This window comes from Loxodonta africana, chromosome 15 (assembly GCF_030014295.1).
Source record: "Loxodonta africana isolate mLoxAfr1 chromosome 15, mLoxAfr1.hap2, whole genome shotgun sequence".
Lineage (NCBI taxonomy): Eukaryota > Metazoa > Chordata > Mammalia > Proboscidea > Elephantidae > Loxodonta > Loxodonta africana.
In genome coordinates, this window is record NC_087356.1 from 16,369,835 (window position 1) to 16,390,320 (window position 20,486).

General features: G+C 37.2%; 1 protein-coding gene across 13 annotated transcripts in view; it reads right to left on the bottom strand.

The window, feature by feature from the left end:
• Window positions 1–1,679: 1,679 nt before the first annotated feature.
• The window catches only part of TMCO3 (transmembrane and coiled-coil domains 3), a 79,132-nt gene continuing 60,325 nt past the window's right edge, over window positions 1,680–20,486 (bottom strand). The window contains exons 11-15 of one of the 13 annotated variants that reach the window (XR_002786668.2): window positions 19,329–19,479; window positions 14,358–14,437; window positions 13,120–13,269; window positions 8,605–10,341; window positions 1,685–8,368 (exon numbers count right to left, since the gene is read on the bottom strand). Coding sequence is in view for 9 of the 13 variants with exons in the window: in XM_010593598.3 (XP_010591900.1) it covers window positions 10,228–10,341; window positions 13,120–13,269; window positions 14,358–14,437; window positions 19,329–19,479 (495 nt within the window). In the remaining 4 variants the exon portion in view is untranslated. The other 12 variants (XM_010593598.3, XM_003413628.4, XM_023552671.2 and 9 more) reach the window with 12 other exon arrangements.

The following is a 20,486-nucleotide window of genomic DNA, read 5'->3' on the forward strand; positions in this document are numbered from 1 at the left end:
GAGCAGTGGTGGTGGTAGCTGGGCACCATCTAGTTGTGCTGGGCTCAGTCTGGTGGAAGCTGTGGTAGCTGTGGACTGTTAGTCCTTTGGACTAATCTTTGCCTTGTGTCTTTGGTTTTCTTCATTCTCCCTTGCTCCAGATGGAGTGGGACCAGTGGAGCATATTAGATGGCTGCTGACGTGCTTTTAAGACCTCAGACGCTAGTCACCAAATTAGGTTGTAGAACGTTTTCTTTATAAACTGTTATGGTAATTGAGCTAGATGTTCCCCAAGATCAGGGTCCCCAAGTCTGAGTACAGTAATTTGATTCCTCAGGGAGTTTGGATGTATCTATGAAGCTTTTAGGACTTGGCCTTGCTTAGGATGCTTTGTGATTGCTGAAATATTTTATATTTTTTGTATGATCAAATCTCAATCTGTTCAAACTTCAGTATTTCCTCCACTGCTAAATTCCACATGTCCACTTAAAGCATCCTATTTTAAATATTGAATTTACTCACATTTTATGAGCATACCCTTTCCAAGTCCTTCCCTTCTCTTGATGCTTTGGACTCTCCCTTCTAGCTCCTCGAGCATCTTACTCCGTCAGTTACCTCTGACATCTTTCTTTCTCTCTGCTGTCTCCTTCTCCTCGATCTCTGCCTTCCTAGAGAACCCTCCCTTCACCCTGCCTTCAGGTCACCATCTTCTCCCTCGCTCCTCTACTACCTCCACACGACGGCTCTGCCTTCAGGTCACCGTCTTCTCCCTCGCTCCTCTACTACCTTCACACGACGGCTCTGCCTTCAGGTCACCGTCTTCTCCCTCGCTCCTCTACTACCTTCACATGACGGCTCATTAAATATCTGCCAACCAGCTGTCTTCTCAAAAGAGTAGTCTGCGCTTGCCGCCTATTGACCTCCAACAATTCCTTCTTGTTCTTCTTCCTGCAAGATCTCAGCATCACTTGGAACCACTAAAGCCCATCGTGGAGTCCCTGGGTGGTACAAGTAGTCAATGTGCTTGGCTGCTAACCGAAAGGTTGGAAGTTTGAGTCCTCCCAGAGGCACCCTGGAAGAAAGGCCTGATGATGCACTAACAAAATATCAGCCATTGAAAACCCTATTGAGTGCAATTCTACTGTCACGCACACAGGGTCATGATGAGTCAAAACAAACTTGGCGACGACTGGTAATGCCCATCTTAATCCCCTTAGCTCACTGGCTGCCTTTATCTGACCTTCGGCAATCCCCGACTTTATCTCTTTGCAGTTGCTCATAAATCTGTCATAGTCTCTACCTCCATCCGAGTGTCAGCTACAGCTCTACTTCTGTTTTTCAGGCACAGAAAATGTCTGTCCAAAGTAGATGTTGTTGTCTCCTTGCTTTCTGGAGAAAAATTTTTCCCCCGGTGGCGCAGTGATTAAAGCAATGGACTGGTTTTGCTTCTCTAGAGAACCCAGCCTAAGACCCCACTGTATATTACATAGCTATCATGATATTTGACATTCTCCTTTTGATTCCTACAAACCTGAATGAAGTTTCAAAACATATTTAGTACAACACCTTATACACCAAAACCCCCCCTAAACCCGTTGTTGTCGATTCCAACTCATAGCAACCCTATAAAAAAAAAAAAAACAACCCATAGGGGGCTTTAAATTATGTGAGTGCAATTGATTTTATGCCCATCAGAGTTTTACCGAATGCCTACTTTAGTCTCAGCACTGATAAACAAAACTCGAAGAAAATTAAAAGATGTGAACGGTCATTGCCTATTAGAAGTTTAAAATCTAGTTCAGGAGATCGTGCTTATAGACACCTGAAATTAAGAACATTATATAAACGGGTGCTAAAATGCTACTGAATAAGTATTACAGTACTTATGGAATTAGATGCTGGGAATAGCAGAGGAACACATCAAGGACATGGGTCACAAACTGAGCTTTGCTCAGGGTATAGAAATGAGGAGGCCTTGGGTAGCAGATGAAAAAAGATAATAAAAACAAAATAAGAAATAAAAAAATGGCCTGTGTGTAGAAAGAGTGAGGAGACTGGTCTAATTATAGCTGTCTTATATTAGGAAATTAGCAAGAAATCAAACTGGAAGAGATCATGCAAGTTTAAGGTTAGAGCTTGAGATGAGACTTGATAATCCATACAAAGTGCTTAACGGAATACTTAAAATATGGCAAGGGTTCAGTAAGTGTAAGCTATTGTTATTGTTTACTTATTTGTGTTTTTTGAGGTGGCCAACACACTATGTCTCAGCCTGGTTTTCAAAAGTTCTAGTTTCAGAAACTCAGTTCTCTAAGTATGGTCTTAAATGTTCATCTCTTAGGAAATGACTCATCAATCAGATCAATTTTTTAATTTATGATGAAAATGTAACTATCAGGCTGGTTAACATCACATTTTTCCTATAGCAAATGTATCTGGATGCCCAAATTTTAACTAGAAGTTTGCTTAATGAGGCCGCAGTCAGCCTAAGAAGTAGCCACTATCCCCACTCTCTCCTCAAGGCAGGTGGACACTTACTGATCTTTACTTTGGGGGGTACCTCATTTCTAGTATCCGTATGTTCTTTGGATTAGATACAACCAAATTGGTTAGCTAAAGATAGCATGTTGTTGTCATTGTTGCATGCCATCAAGTTGATTTCCTATTCATAGCGACCCTATGTGACAGAGTAGAACTGCCCCATACAGTTTTCTTGGCTATAATCTTTAGAGAAGCAGATTGCCAGGTCTATCTCCCACAGAGCCACTGGGTGGGTTTGAACCACCAAACTTTTGATTAGCACCCAAGGGCTTAACTGTTTGTGCCTCAGGGCTCCTTAAAGACATCACGATATGCACAAATTCCTCTGAAATACTGTTTATCACAATTTAAATTTATATGTTACTGAGACTTCTTAGCTAAACATTTACGGTTATTCAATTTTTTTTTTAATCTAATTTATAACAGATACTGTGCTGGGAACTAGATAAAAAGATAATTAAGACAGGGAAAGTTTACTGCCCTCCAGGGCTTATAGTGTAATTGGGGGATGGGTGGGATACAGCTAAGTACAGATAATAGAAGTTTACAGGGGATGCTCAACTAAAAATAATCAAACCTACATCTTAGAAAGCTCATGAAGCAGCAGCGTTGACTGGGGAAAAATAGAAACAAGGCTATATGGCAAAATGTGCCAACCTCAAACTCACAATGTCTAAACAGAACTTACCAGTATTTCACTGCCTCCCCCAAATCTGTTTGTCCTCCTCCTTCTCTGTTTTCTAGTCACATATTACTTGTACAGAAGGCTGTAAGAATAGCAGGTTTGGCATGGAAAGAGGATAACAAAGCCAGCTTAATGGTATGGGCCATTCAAGTACCGTATTATCTAGGAGGTACACGGACTAGGAGGTAGATGGGTCTGGAGTATCTGTGCTGCAGTGGGTAGTCTACTCCTTTCCAGATGGCTGGATGAGAAGAAGAGAAAGAGGAATTAGTTCGAGAGAGGGTTTTACTGTTAGTTTAGTATGGGACAGACTAGAGCAAGTTTATTTATTTATTGTGCTTTAGGTGAAAGTTTACAAATCAAGCCAGTCTCTCATACAAAAGGTGATACACACCTTGCTGTGTACGCCTCCTAGCTGCTCTCCTCTTAATGAGACAGCACATTCCTCCTCTCCACCCTGTATTCCCTGTGTCCCTCCAACTAGCTCCTGTCCCTCTCTTCCTTCTTATCTCGCCTCCAGACAGGAGTTGCCCACATAGTCTCAAGCATCTACTTGAGCCGAGAAGTAGAGCAAGTTTATAGAGGAAGTCACTAATAGAGAGGGTAACGGCAAGATAAATGGTTAATAGAGCAAAGTCCTGAAGGCTGGAGGTAGGAGGGATCGGACTCCAGGTAGATGAGTGCAGTTTAAAGGTCATGGGATCATTTCAATACTCTTTGAAAAGCATTTCTCTGTAGGCAATTTAGGTATTAGCAAGATATCTGAATTCTCAGTTAGGCACAGATTCTCTACAGGTGTTTCCTCTTGTTATTAAGTACACATTTTTATTAATTATAATTTATTAAGTATGTTTTAAAAATAATTTTATTAACTGCATATAATGAAAAGACTGATATTCTGTGCAAAGATTAGCTCAAGAAAAAAGCTTAATTAAAAAAAAAAGATTTTCAATAAGTTTAAATGAATTATACCCTGATCATAAATGATCTTTACTAAAGAATGCATATTCTTGTGATTCAAAGCCATTCTCACAGAATAATAACTTCAATTTTGGGGGAAACAATATCACCCCCATCAATTAGGGTTCATTTAGTTCAATGAAATTTAACAAGCTCCTGACTCTGGCGTAGATGTTGGAGATACAAAAAGAAATACAGCATATCCAAATAGCTTTCAACATAACCTAGTAGCCTTCAGTATAATCATTTGCCTGGGTGGGGAAACAGGCGTGAAAACAGATAAAATGTGATAGATGTTGTGACAGGACATTCAGGATAAAAAATGATGGACAAGTCAATTTCAGATAAACGGGACGTGACCAAACCACCTCACTTACATTCTGCAACATTTAATGCAGCCAAACAATATGGAAAGGAAAATGGTGCTCAGGGCTGGATTAAGACATATGAAGCCCACAAACTTTGATAATCTGCGGTGCCCCCTCCTCTTCTCACCATTACGTGAGTTAAATACATACACACATATATGTGTCTTAGCTATCCATGATGTAACTTTTTAAATGTGATTATAATCTTAATGATTGAATGCAAAAGTGGTGTATGCCATTTTAGCTGAATGAGATTAATTGGATTATGACATTTTTAGTGGATACTGGGTAGTAAGATTTATATCATATACCACATTTTCTAATAAAAGAATATTCCATATATTTTACAATGTCTTAGACTGGGTTTTCTAGAGAAGCAAAACTAGTGAAACATAAATATATAGATATATGAAATGGACCCCTGGTGGCACACTGGTTAAGAGCACAGCAGCTAACCAAAAGGTCAGCAGTTCCAACCCACCAGCTGCTCCTTGGAAACCCGATGGGACGGTTTTAATCCATCCTGTAGGGTTGCTATGAACTGGAATTGACCCAACAAGTTTTTTGTGTGTGTGTGTGTCTGTATATACACATATATATATAGAGAGAGAGAAAGAGGTTTATATTAAGGAAATGGCACGTATGGTTGTAGAGGCTGGAAAGTCCCAAGTCCACGGGTCAGGTGTCAGGCTGGAGGCTTTGCCTAACTCACATACCTGCGTAAAAAAAGGCTGATAAATCCAAGATTGGCAGGTAAGAGAGCAGGCAGCTGGCTCAAATCCCAAGAATTAGAGGTCAGATGATAACGAGCTGAATGCAGGATCCAGAGCAGAGCAAAAGCCAGCGAGCTTTGCCAGAAAGTCCACATATATTGGATGCAGGCCACACCCCCAAGGAAACTCCCTTTCAGCTGACTGGCTGCTCAGAGAAGATCTCAACTTGGAGATGATTACATTATATCAGATTGCATCATGGAGGTGATTACATCAGTATATAACTGCCAAACCACTGAGAATCATGGTCCAGCCAAGTTAACACACAACCTTAGCCATCACATACAACAAAGAAAATGAGTCAGTGAACTTAGTTGTTTCAACAGTCAATGTAAAATTCTGTTGCTCTCCCACAACGAAAACTTGACTTTCACCAATTTTGCTTTGAACAGCTCATATTTCAATTTTGATGTTTGTTTCATAATAAATGCTATAATTATAAATGAACAGATGAAAAGATATCATAAAAGAAAATTTAATGATCAGAAAACAAATATTACAACAAATTATATTTTTAGATAGTTCTTTCATCTCTAACATGTTACAATTAAAAACACTTCTATTCTTTGCTCTTACAAATTCTCCAATGATTTAATCACAATCAAGCTGCTGAGGATCTACTTCCACACATAGCAAGGATAATCAATTGAGTCTTTCTTTAATCATTGTTGTACACTGGGGGTTTTTGAGTCTCTCTTTTTTTTTTATTTAGTGGCAAAAATGAATGTTCCATTGTGCAGTTTGTGATCATTAAAGTTAGGAAGATGTGTAATTTCAACATTGGGAAATACACTGTATTTTATCTTCTATTATGGAATCATACATGCCTTCGTGAGTAAAATTTGTCATTCCTAATCTGTAAACTTAGTTTTCATGTAAGAATAAAATTGTTGCACTTCTCTGTAAAGGTTTGTATTTAAGCCATCGGGATAAGTCTGCACTAATTTCTTGGATGCCTTCATACATTCTTCTTCATCAAGTATGTTCACATTGTTTAAGAAGGAAAATCTATTTGAAAGATCTTCATGCATTTTCACCCTTCTTTTCATGCAAGATTCAAATGTGTCAATGATGGTGTAGTGTGTGGTTACATAAAATGGATTTCTGGATCAGTAATACTTCTGGAGCACTTCTGTCATTTACTTGGTTCTTTCTAATGCTTCTGTGATGGTGAACTGCTTGATAATCAGTATTTGACAGAATTTGTTTTGTTGTGCTTTCAAAATCTTCTCTTAGATTATGTAAATATGCTGTTAATGACTGGTAGAGACCTGTGCAAGTCTTTAAATTTACTTCTGAATCTTGCAGAGCTTGACTTGTCTGATGAAAATGTTGCAACATACTATTCCACATAGCCAACATAAATATATACTCTAGTGTTTGCATTTTGTTGGCGATGTTTTCAGCTTCTCTTTTGGAATCTCCTTTTTGTGCCTGGTCTTCAGCAATATTTTCTATGGCATCTAGAATCTGAGTGTATGCTTCCAGGACTGCACTCATTGCTACAGCATATGCTTCCCAACGTGTATTTGAAAGACATTTTAATATTTGATCACTGTCTGTATATGTTTTAAGAACTGCCCATCAGTGAGCAGAGGCAGCAAAAAATGTATAGAGTAACTGAACAGCAGACAAAAAACAACTGCTTCCAGACAACAATCTACCGTGCTATGTCCTACGAGATTAGGTGAATGCATAGCACATGGTATGAAAATGGCATATTCATTACCTTCTAAAATTTCTTGTTGCAGATCTTTATAACATCCTAATATACTGGCAATATTATTATAGGACTGGCCTCTGCAATTAGAAAAGTCAGTTTTGCAAATGTCACATCAATAGTGAAGTATCCGATTTGCAGTTTCTTTGCCAGTATGACTTTTTAAACTAGTAACTGTGATAAATCCCTTGACAGGTTTTCCTTCTGTTGGAGATACGTATCTTAAAACAATACTTAGCTGATCTGTATGAGAAAGGTGAGGAATGGAACCCAGAGACAACCTGAAATGCCAAACTATCTTTATTTCACTGAAAACAGTTGATTGAACTTTATCACTTAAGTTTAGTAATTTTAGACAAACGATGGGTTGCCCTTTCTTTTGTTGCCATATTTTGAGATGTGACCTGCTAAAAAATGGATCAAAGTGAGCAACAAGTAAACCTAAAATATTTTCATTTTGTGGGGACCCAAATACTTCATTTCTTCCTCGAAAAGATAGTCCACACTCAGCGATTGTTACAGTGACAGCAACATGTTGTAAAATAGCTTTCCAATACTGATGTTCTTCATTAATTTGTGTTTTCAGTTCATTAGTTAAGCCAAAACCATGTCTTCTTTTTAAATATGATAATATACAATCTCTGTGAATTGAACTGTTTTCATGTTTATCAATCATATTCCAGTTGCAACAATTGCTAAATCCATTCACGGTGAATCAAGAATTAAATGTGTCAGGACTGAATAGTTTGCAAACAAAATAATAAACGGTCAACTGATGGAGAATACAGTAGCCACTCCCTCTTACAATTTTCACCATTAGTTTTACACCCTAGAAATATATTCTGGCTACAGAACCTTGTTTGTTTGCTATCTTGAAATTTTTGACATGAATTTTCAAATGGTCCACTGTGATGTTGACAATCACTTGGCCCTCTTTTGATCCAACAACTTACATCATTGGAAGAAAAATTATCCCACCAAGCAGGATCTGTATTTTTGTTATTTATGGGGTCTGAAGATGCAACAATTTCAGATACTAAAGTAATTTCAATTTCTACACTTTTTTTTTTTTTTTTACTACGGTAAGGAATAGATGCAGAATTTGGAAAAATTCTGTTACCTATGTATTGCTAATAGTATTTTCAGCACTAGTGGTAACAGCACAATTATCTGCACCCCTTAAACTCGAGCATTCAATGGAAGAAGTCTCTTCTGATTCATCACATTTTAAAAAGGAAGTTAATTTTGTAACTGTCTTTAGAGATTGACAAATTCTTTTCTTCTTATCTTCTGTGAGCTTTCATTTTTGCGCTCCACTTAAGTTACTGCCATTTCATTTTACCTGCATATAAAATTACGTCGCTTTTAAAATTTGGTTCTACTGTAGCAAATAAATTTGAATAATTGAAAATAAATAAAATTTACAAAACAAGTAGAATTTATAAAATAAAATTCACATTCTCAAATTTTGACATTAACATGAAAATTTATATTTGAAAACTAGTAAGTAAAAAAGCTGATTTGGAACATGTACTTTTGTTCTTCAGGCCTGAGATAGTAAAAGAAACTAGTACTTACAAGGCAGTTGGAAATAATTTCACTCGTTTGTTGTGCAATGTTTACTAGGGGGCCCTTTGCAGATCTCCACTTGTGTGCTTACTTTCCATCCTTTGATGCTGTCTCTTCACAGTTCATTGGATTACTGCTGATAATTGACAAGGGCAAGAGCGATCACAAAGAGCACAATACAAATACAAGGGTATGCTCGATCTGAAGATTTGGTTTGCTCTGGACAGGACCAGATACGTCACGAGTCAGGTGATGATAGTGTTGCTGGCGTGCTCTTACGTGGTTGATGAGAGAGAACTGAATGTGAGGCTATACCCAATAGGTCCAAAATGAAAAGTAAAGTATAATTTGTTATTGTATACAAAACTTATAAAATGGTATCAATTTCACTTAGTGCCCTGTCATTTCCCTTCCACCGTGGCACTCGTTTTTCCTTTTGTCCTGTCTGCTGGCGTCTATGGCTCTCTGCTTTGGCAGCTGGTGCCTCCGTTTTGTTAATGTTCTAAGCACGTGCTTACCTTGCTTATTAGGTAATCAGTTCCTGATGGTGGCAGACAATTTGGTGTAATTTAGAACCTACTAAAACCAATGCTTTATTTCTAAAAATAAACACATTTACAAAATTATTTCTCCATTGATTTACTTCAGATAAAATTTACTTCATCTTACTTCAAAGTGTTTTAATTTATATTACTGATTAATCTGCAATTCCTAACTAACATTTTTGTCACTCCAGACTTTCCCCTGTATGGCTTTCTAAAATAGGGCATACATTAGCCACAACACATATTTTAAATATCAAAGTTAGAACTTAGGTTTTGTTCAATAGCACTGCATTAACCTGGTCTCTTGGAGAATAACATGGTAATATATAAATCATGTTATAAAAAAATTTGTTGGTATTTTATGCAAAGATTAGCTTAACAAAAACTTGAAAAAAAAAAGATTTTCAATTAATATACCCTGATCATAAATTATCTTTATTAAAGAATGCATATTCTTTCCATCTAAAGCCAAGTATTTTAAAATAATCACATACTTAATAAAAACAGACGTGAAACTATTTTATTTAAAATTGTTATGGTAAAAAGCTAATAGACATCTATAATATATTCATTTCATTTTAGAAAACATAGGTTTTAAGGATTAAAAGTAAGATTCCAAACACATTGCCGGAATTAAAATTTCACATCACAGAAATGCTTAATAGCAAATATTTGACGAACAGATTACAACTCTAAAGTTGCCCAATAAATTAAAAACCTTTCTAATTTTTCTTTCTTCCCCCAAAATCATGAACTGATGAATTAACCATAGAAAGTTAACATTAATTTCAGAAAGAAAGGCACATCCAGGCAAAATAGTCAAGGCGATATATACAACGCAATGTTACATTTCTACCGTGCGTAATCAATTGACTCCATATAAATCACTCTGGAAGGTTCTAGAATATGACAAAGGCTATTGAGTAAAGGCTGGGCAAATATGAAGACACCAGCCCTTTATTATAGTGTTATTTTGTTCCCAATGTATAAAGCTTGTAAGAATTCTACAACTGTCTGATTTCTGCTTTCTTGTACAGAGGTTTGCTTTTTTTCAAAGTTGTTTATTATTTCAGTGTTACTGAGTCTGTCAGATACTTGATCGTCTTTCTTGTCTTGGTACACATTTCATAATTGCAGCTTTCCACAATACTGGAGCAAGTAAAAGACTAAGAGTAGTCACACTTAATATAAGGAGGTAGACCTGTAAATCGAAAGTGCAAAATCATTATCTCTTTATGACATATTACAGCACAGCCAAAAAGAATGTGAATTGGAACTGATACTTGACATTCAATGCAAAGCTATAATCAGTTCTAAACTGACAGTAGGTAAATAGAGGGCCAAGAAATTGGACTATTTTTTTTTTTGTCCAGACTTGCAAGTTGTGGTAAATTAGCTCTGGGGTCTTATCATAGGGTCTACACTATAGGATCTGCTAATAAATCATGTTATTGTTAGTTGTCATCAAGTTGATTCTGATTCTTGTCATACTGACTTATAATGAATTATTTATACTAAGCATCCTTGGACTAGGTCTCAGAGCTCTGTTACACATAATTCCATTCTTCAATAATTATTTCTAGTGTATTTTAATATTAAGACTTATATTACACACATTTACCAGATACAAGAAGACCATCATTTAATTTTGAATATTTAGCAGCATCTCACACTGTATTAATAGAAAATGTACCATTCATTCAGCCCAAATTTATTAGGGAGCAGATCTGCATAACCCAATATTAAAATTGTCATATGAACATACCCACACGATTAAAATTGTCATATGAGCATAGGGGATTTTAATCTGCAATATGGCAACAAAGGGAATGCAGCTCTCTCTGTGGGGGGGGAGGGCAGAATAAAAGAGGACCAGAGTCAAGGAGAGCGAAGATGAGGCAACTCTATTAATGACTCTCGCCAGCTCTATGATGACATTTGTTGGATCAGAGAATATGAAAATGAGAAGAAAATTCTTGCTAGGCTTTAAGAATCAGCCTGAACATATCCTAACTTTGCTCGCTTAGACATCAGAAAGAAATAAAAAGCTGAGCTTAGATTAAGACAGAGAGCTAAAGGTTAAAAAATAATTTTTAATGGAAATTATAACACATGAAATTCTGTGTCTACAAATCAACAATTTAAAAGAATCCTGAAGCTGACTATTTCTAAACTGGGAAATAGAGAAGCAGAGCTAATTCAGCACAACTTGGGAAGCCTGGACCAAAAAAAAAAAAACAGTCTAGTTTTCTTGGCCCTCTTCAGAACACACGCAATTTCACAGCACACCAATGAGTCAAAGTATGGTAGTTTGGGGAGCAAGTAATTCAGATTTCTACAGCTATTACCCAATGTGTTATCCATCAAAAAAACAAAACAAAACAAACGAAAGAATTCCATTTCGTCTCCACCTTGCTTTCACTGAAACAGTAAGGCTCTACTTTTAGTTATAAAAATGTTTTCCTTAGTTACAATATCAATTTGTACTCAGATCATTCATGGAAAATACTTATCTCAGGTCTGTGATCCTCAAAGAAAATTTAGGTTCTAAATGCTATTAAACTTTTAAAATCATATATATTTACACAATAACCCACATCCCACAAGCAAACACAAAACTTCTTACCAATTTTAAAAAGATAATCACGAATCATCAAATTATATTCATCAAGTTCTAATTAACAGCCAGTTAAAGAAGGCAGAAAATGAGCAAAAATGTAGAAGATGAGGTCACCCCAAAAAAGAGCAGACGGACACATAAGTGAACTCACACACACAACCGCCATGTACACACACCACAAAGGAACACAGAGAAAGCCACACAGAGACACATTAAAAGACGCACAGATCCAGGATGAAAAGACCAGATAACAACAACAAAAAAAGAAGGCAGATGAGAACAGAAGGAAAGCGTAAGGCCAATTCATTTTATGCGTGTAGTAAATAGAGGGACATGTGGGGACATTTGTGTTTGAGAGTACATACACACAACTCGGTGTGCCTAAAGTTATGGCAATGCCAACTATTGTTCAACAATGTCTAAAGATAAAAATGTAACTCGTCTACTTATTGTGGAGGGGAGGAGGGGAGGAGGGGAAAGATGGGTGCTGATCAAAAAAGCCAACAGCTTTTATATACGTTTATTAACAGGAAAAAGTTCTAGGCATTTTATACAGAGGAAGCTTTGTTATCGTCTGTATTAAGGTTTTAATTCCAGCTACCCAGAATTTGGAGACAGTGCTTTTAGAAGCACTTTTAACAACAATTCTAAGTCAACTTCTGAAAGTAAGGAAATGTTACAATGTATTTTGCAAAGAAAGATACTTTCATGGAATAACATTCACATCTTATACTTTCAAAAATGGTCGATATTTTCAGAATTGTAAATTCAAATTACATCTCTTACAGATATCTTCCCTAGAGGACAAGCCCAGAGAAGAAGTTAGTAGTTCTCCAGGCCTGGTTTATAGCTATAACGGATGCACACAGATAAAGTTCGTATGAGATTTTGTATAAAGGCACACTTTTATGTTTCTTAGAAGTTGTTATTAATGTGCAAGCTAGTGGTTCCACTTTAAAAAATTAGTTTACTTCTTTTCACAGGAAATATCAGTTACTTAATTAGATTCGTTGGAAAAGATTATGATAACCGTCGAGCAGTATTAACTGGTAACTTTAACCTAAAAACTTCCACATCACCTAAAAATCATCCTCCGTGAGAGAGCAGCAAGGCCCAACCTAAGTGGTACCTCACAAGACAAACAGTTTCAATCTCAATTCCAATTCTGTTGCTGAATGTGAGCCTACCCACGTCATTCAGTCCTGCTCCGCCTGGTTTTCTGTAATCTTGACTTACGCTATCTGCCTAGGGTTAGGGTAATCAAGCATTTATTATGAAACATTTGCAAATAAAACACCATAAAGTGTTAAAACATTGAACAAACATGGAAAATCTGCAGAAAATGAATGAGAGGCTCACCTCCCGAGAAATGATTCCTGCTCTTCGTGCTCTACTTCCCAGAACAAAAGAAAACTCACTGACTTGGGCCAGCCCAGCGGAGACAATCCATTTGATATACTGGCTGCTCTTTGGCAAAATGAGAGATAAGACTAGCGCTGCCAAAACAAACTGCGAGAACAGCCTTCATGTTATTTTTTTAAAACAAAGCCCCAGATAACTTCAGATACTTGTAATTAAAACACATATAAAATACAAAAACTACATACAAAATATCAAGACACTAAAACAGTACCTGAATAACATATAAAGTAGGGGAAATACACACAGAAGCACTTCAAATATGCATGAGGTACCATATAAATAAACATTTAAAAATAAATCCATAAAGAACAAGAAGGTAAAATCGAAGGTTTAGGTTCACTAGTAGAAAACGAGGCTTTTTTTTCCCCTCTAAACTAATTAATAGCCTTAAATATTATACAGCATTCAAGATGTGTTTTCTTTTTTTAAAAATTTAAGAGAGAAAATTTATTCTTTCAAGTAAACAAAATCCAGAAGTAAGCAGTCCGGAGCTGGTATGACAGCTCGACAATCATTAGAGATTCTGGTTCCTTAAGATAAAAATATTTTAGGTCAATTTTTATAATCCAAAAAACCAGGCTGCTACTGAACAGGTAATTACACCTTCAACTAAATGTCGGTACAGGCAACTCAGTAATTTGTAGCAACGAAGAGGAGACTAATGGGAAAGTTGGAAATAATTTTCAGTTAATTGTCATACATCAGAACAGCAGGGCTCTGTTCTCTACAGTCATTTGGAGCAACAGTCAAATTACAATGCAAGGACTTAACCTGAGGATACAGAAAGTCGTTTCTCCCATTCCAATTTTCGGTAATTCCCAATTTTAAACATACGAAATTCTGAGACAGTCTACTAGACTGATGCAACCCAGCCCAGTCTAATATAAACCCGCTTGCCCTGAAGCCTCTGCCAAGAGCAGATGAGCAGAAGAACCTCTTCTAAACTGTGGGTTATAACCAATGTCTGATGGAGACGGTGAGATTTCCAAAAAGTGAGCAAATGAAAACTCTCAAACAGACTTGTCAGAAGAAAATGAAATTTCTGGGGTTTCATAAACATAATGTAGTTATTGGTAAGAAATTAGGCCCAAGGGAAAGGGAGTAATTTGTGCTTTTGTAAAATAAAATAATATGAACTTTACCAATCACGAAATACCTAGGAGAAAAACTGATACCTTCATGATCACCACTGACAAAGTAAGGAACATCAGGACAGTGAGTTCATATACTACAAAAGTAGGGAAAACATGAAGCCCTGTTAGAAAAAAAGAATAAATCAGTTAATTCTTTTATGAGTATAGGAATAGGCTCCAAACAAATTTACATTCATTTGCAATTATAATTCTACAGATTTTAGTGTGGTCATTACATTTGTTTCAATAGAAGAATTAAATCAAAATCCTAAATTCTTGTATGATTTTTTCATTTAGCACTCATAAAAGCATTTGGAATGAGCCTGTTCCTTATCTGGAAACCCTGGTGGCACAGTGGTTAAGAGTTTGGCTGCTAACCAAAAGGCTGGCAGCTTGAATCCACCAGGCGCTCCTTGGAAACCCTACGGGGCAGTTCTAGTCTGTCCCGCTAAGGTTGCTATGAGTCAGAATCGACTTGATGGCAATGGATTTAGGGTTTTTTTGTTTTTTGTTGTTGTTCCTTATCTAGCTCTCTCTAAAATACTCTCCCCTTTTCCAGCTTAACCAGAGAAAAGGCTGCCCCCAAATGGACACATTTAACTGGGTGCTGTATCCTCACTACTTCACCTCCTCCAACAGATTTTACCTTCAGAAAAAGAGAGTAAAATCTGATCGGCAGCAATTACTAAGTCTAATTTTCCTTTATGAAAATACTCTAAGCAAGATGCAGGTAATTCCGGGCATCTACAAATCCGTAAGAATAGCCACCAAAAAGGAAAGTTAAACACATACAGTATACGTTTATACAGCACCAACGACGTCACCCACCAACTCAATTCAGAAGGCCATTTAAGTGATGACAAAGCTCTCACTAGAGCCTTTTCATAGTGACGCTCAAAATTTTTAATTTTTGTTTGCCTCACACGCTTTGAAAAAACAGCAGAATACATTTTTCCCTGAATGTATTTTCTCTCCTTGCTCTAAAATCTTCTCCTGGAAACCTCACCATCCCATTTTAAAACCACAAAGTTGCTTTCTATAGCACCTTCTCAGGCACCTTTGTCCTTGCCAAGGTAGACAAAGGAACATGCTTGCTGGTGGGATGGGGAAGAGAGAGGAATCACTTCCTGTTCTACACAGCCCTCATTAAATGCTTCTCTTCCCTGGGCTACCTACCTGTGTAAGGCTATCTCCACCTCTCAGTATACCTCCATCCCGCCACAAAAAAACAAAGACTACCTAGGGATCCTCTTCTTTCCATCAAAAGTGCTTGTATTTAAAAATTGAAAAAAAAAAAAATAGACTCACCAATTTAGTTATTCACAAACTATGTTTTACTCAGAAGCACAATGTAAAAATCCCCCCTTTTCCTCCAAAAGTACAATTTCCTCTTTCCTCGAAATTCAAAGCTATCTACCACCTTTATAATATTTAAAACTCTAGCTGGCATTCTAGTAATGAATGTACTTGCTTTCACCCACCTTCTTCAACTTTTTTTTCTGGCTCCACATTCTCAGTCTCCTTCTTGGGCTCCTCTTCCTCCAGATCCCCCCTTAAGTACTTATATTCGTTAGGATTCTGTCTCATTACCCATCCTCCTTTGTTAATATCTATTCCCACAACTTACTTCCCAAACCTGTGCCTTGAACACAGATCATTCTTTTGAACCCCAGACTAACCGCCGAATGAACATTTCTGTTGGGATGAACTTCTGGCCCTCACACTTGACATGTTCCTAACTGAATTCCTCCTCCACTAAACTTTGTGTCCCCTGAACCAATGAATGGCAACACCATTTTCCATTTGCTCAAGCCAGAATCTGAGCGTCTTCCTAACTCTCCACATCAATTATTTATCAAGTTCTACAGACAGCACCTTGGTAATTCTCAAATACATTCACCTCCTGCCAGCCCTACTGTGACTATTCTGGTTCAAATAACAGTGTTTTACCAACTGTTAAAACTGCCATCTACAGAATGAAATTATTTACCTTACGATCCAATATCAATACATAACTGAAATAAATTTAATGAGTAATTCCTACACTTACCATGTGTGTGACATGTTGTGGTATCTCCTATCTATTCCATCTCATCAGAGGCTCACTGAATGGAGTTCACACTCTCTAACCTGCAGTTTGGAAAACACTGGTCTCCATTACTTCAGTGGCTCTCTGCCTACCTGGTTTCCTGCCCCCAATCACAGGGGAGTCAGAATTTTCTTTCAAACACAGATCTGCCTATGTCATGGTCTTGCTTAAAATAAAAACTTCCAATGATTTCCCCAATACCTCAGGATAAAGTCCTAATTTCATCTTGATTTGGCCATTACCACTGTAGCCTAATCTGTTTCTCTTCCCCTTGGGAATGGTCTATTCCAATCATACAGATCTTGCCATCCCTATCTCTTGGTTCTGGGCTTTGCATATGCCTTTCTTTCTTCCTAGGACCTTCCTGTCCTTCCTCTCCTCTGTACCTGACTAACTTCTCCTTCTCCTCAGGATGTCAGCCTGGCTTACTTCTTCAAGAAGCTTTTTCTGCCCTTCCCAAGGGTGAGTCAGGTACTCTCCAATGTATTCTTGTATCTTTTGCTTATTAATACTGTGGAATATTTATACATTTACTCATTTGTCTCCTGCATCAGTCTGTAAACTCCTTCAAGACAGGGACTGTGTCTGTAACGGTCACAGCTAAACACTTGGCACTGGACAAGCAGTGAGCTCTCAGCAAAGACTCGAGGATAGGGACTCTGACTCAATCATGTATCTTTTGCAGCAAAAAGTACAACACCTTGCACAAAGGAGGCATTTAATGAATAATTATGAAACAGGATGGATTAAAGTCAGTACGTAGAAACATTAGCAAAAGGAAGGAAGAATATGAAATTTAATTCCAATATTTTTGCCACATCAACTTTGACAGGAGGGCAAATGAACAATATTATAGCTTTTTAATTTATGTTCATTCATTCTCTAAATAATACCAAACATATATTTAACAATAGTAAACAGTATATATACACTCTCTGGGTTAAAATCCTGGATCTATCACTTACTAGTTGTGGATCCTGGGCAAAATTTTTAACCACCTTCTGTCTCAGTTTCCTCATCTGTAAACGGGGATTTTGAGGGGAGGATGAGTAATAAAATACGATGTGTGAAGCACATAGCCCATCTGATATCCAGCACACAGTATGTGTTAATAAATGCTAGCTAGCTATCATGATCAGGGAGCCCTACTGGTACGGTAGCTAAGAGCTCAGCTGTTAACCAAAAGGTCGGCAGTTCAAATCCACCAGCTGCTCCCTGGAAACCCTATGGGGCAGTTCTACTCGGTCCTATAGGGTCACTATGAGTTGGAATCAACCAGATGGCAACGGGTTGGAAGTATGCTGTATCTTAGATTCTACACACGAAAGTAAAGCTTATCTCCCAACTTAAAAAAGCCCTGTGGTCAAGTGGATTCTGAGTCATAGCAACCCTACAGGACCGAGTAGAACTGTCCCATAGTGGTTTCCAAGGCCTTAAATCTTTATAGATGCAGACTGCCACATCTTTCTCCTGTGAAGTGGCTGGTGGGTTGGAGCCACTGAACTTTCAGTTAGCAGCTGAGCACTTTGGTGACTATGCCACCAGGGCTCCATCCTATTAAACAGATGCCATTTATTTGCTGCTCGTTAACCGTATTAAAGTGTAAGACTGAAGAAGCCCAGAACAAAAAGATTCTATCCCTGGCCAAGCTAGAAAATAAAAACCTAATTGTATACAAGTTTCTCAGTTGGCAGGAAAATTAACTTGAATTCCTTTTGATAAACTGAGAGTGTGAATGCCAAAGCAAAAACATGCACAACTATTATTTTATTACAATAGCATGGTTCTGAATATAGCAGGAATTCTAATTTGACTAGTACAAAAGCAAATACATACGCTTAAAATAACATATTTATGGAATTTTAGTTTTTTAATAAGAGCAATTTCAAAACATCATATCCTATGAAATCCCAGCAGGCAGTACTAGTTAAAACGACCTGGCAGTAATCTTAGAATGGAATGCATGATTGGAATGTAGTAAAAAAAAAAAAAAAATTAAGTTAACATCTCATCAGCTTTATTGGACCTTGTCTACAGGAGAACTGAGGGAAGAGAAGGTAAACCATCAATGTGGAATGGAAGCTCAAAGAATCAGAAATTGGTGTGTTGATTTAGCACTCTGAGGAGGTGTCGCCAGTAGTGAAGGCTGGGCTGTAGAAGAATGCAGCAGAGAAGAGGAGCTGAGGGGAGAGAGGAGGAAAAGGAAAAGAGTGGATCAGAGAAAGAGGAGAGTGGAAAGGGAGGAGAGAAAGAGTCAACTGGAAAGAGAAAGAGTCTCATTGGAATTGCACTGGATCTGCGGATCAGTGAGAAAGTGCAGGAGCTGTCCAGGCAATAAAAGGTATTGTGAGTAAAAAGGTGCCAAATGGATGCATGATAATATAGAAAAACTCTTGTGATTTTGTTATTGTCTATCACTTCTCCCATGACTAACCATTTGAAACGCCCTGAGACAAAGTCAAATATTTAGAGCACCACATCTCAGACATGCTGAATTTAATTTCTGTATCAAAATTAATATTTTCTCTAAAACTTACCATTTTTGATATATTAAAGTTGCTAACATGCTGAATTCCCATAATCTGTCCTCTGTGAAGTCACATGTGCTTCATAATGTTAAAAGATGAAGCTCTTATTCGTTCTTAAGGTCTTCTGAATTGTCTTTAATGACCACATATTGTATATTCTTGATGCTAATAAACTATGATAAGCAATCAACCGATGCCCTTTAGTGTGTATGTTTCCCTCGTTTTTATAAGATTTCTTCTCAGACTCTAGAAAACTTGCTGACAACCAGCAATCCAAATTAAGACATACTGAGTACAGTTAATTTTTATGTGAACTGCTTTTACAGAATACTAAATACAAACATAAATACTAACAAATAAAATTTAAAAATTATGACATGAAGAAAAAAAGATTACCTATTGATGCAAAGAAAATGATAGCCAGAAAGTCACGAATAGGTTCAATATATGACATAATCTCTTCAGTAACCATGTGGCCTTGAGAAGAGATCAGTGCTCCAGCCAAGAAACAGCCCAGTTCCATGGAAACATCTAATAGCTCTGTGATCTGAGAAAGAGCGGAAGGATTATACTTTATACTGTAAACACATAAAACCAAAAAACCCATTGCTGTCTAGTTGATTCCGACTTATAGAGACCCTATAGGACCCAGCAGAACTGCCTCATAGGGTTTCCAAGGAATGGCTGGTGGATTCGAACTAACAACCTTTTGGTTAAGCAGCCAAGCTCTTAACCACTGTGCCACCAGGCCTATCTTTTTTTTTTTATCAACATCTTCAATTTTAAGTAAGATTTACATCCAGAGATATCCTTTTAGGTCTGGCAAAACCATCGCAATAAAAACAATGGAAAAAATCCAGGAAAAAAAAAAAACACTGATAAAATGTTATGTATAACCTATGAAGTCTCTAATAGAGGCTTCTGTTGGCATGATCTGAGAGATGACAAGTGGCAGCTAATATCAGTTGAAGTAACCATAAAGGAAAGAAAAAAAAATTGTACATATTTGAAATAGTCATTCATGTGGATTACTATGAGATTTGGAAAGAGAGTATTTTCTAAAATTTTAAAAAGTATCTGTAATATATACTTTTTACCCTTGAATCAATGAGCAGCCTGATTGTGGCTTTAAAAAATCTACTGCAGGAGAAACCATTCCCATCACCAACCTCAAACCACTTAAAGAAAGTAGATACGGGTTTCAGATGATGTGAAACCAGAGAAAAGTGTCAATAAGTCTAGAAATTACTAATTTTAATAACTATGTGAACTAGATTAGACAGAATGAATAGTTATAATTTACTAGGGTTTTAACTATGACTAATGACTCGACTCACAGCAATCCTATAGGACAGGGTAGAACTGCCCCATAGGGTTTCCAAGGACTGGCTAGTGGATTCGAACTGCTGACCTTTTTGGTTAGCAGCCAAACGCTTACCACTGTGCCACCAGGGCTCCGGGTTTTAACTATAGTTAAATGCAAGGCTTAATACAGACTTCTTGATAAGACACTACTGATGCAAAACAACTGGAAAGAGGTAGTTTTTTTATTTT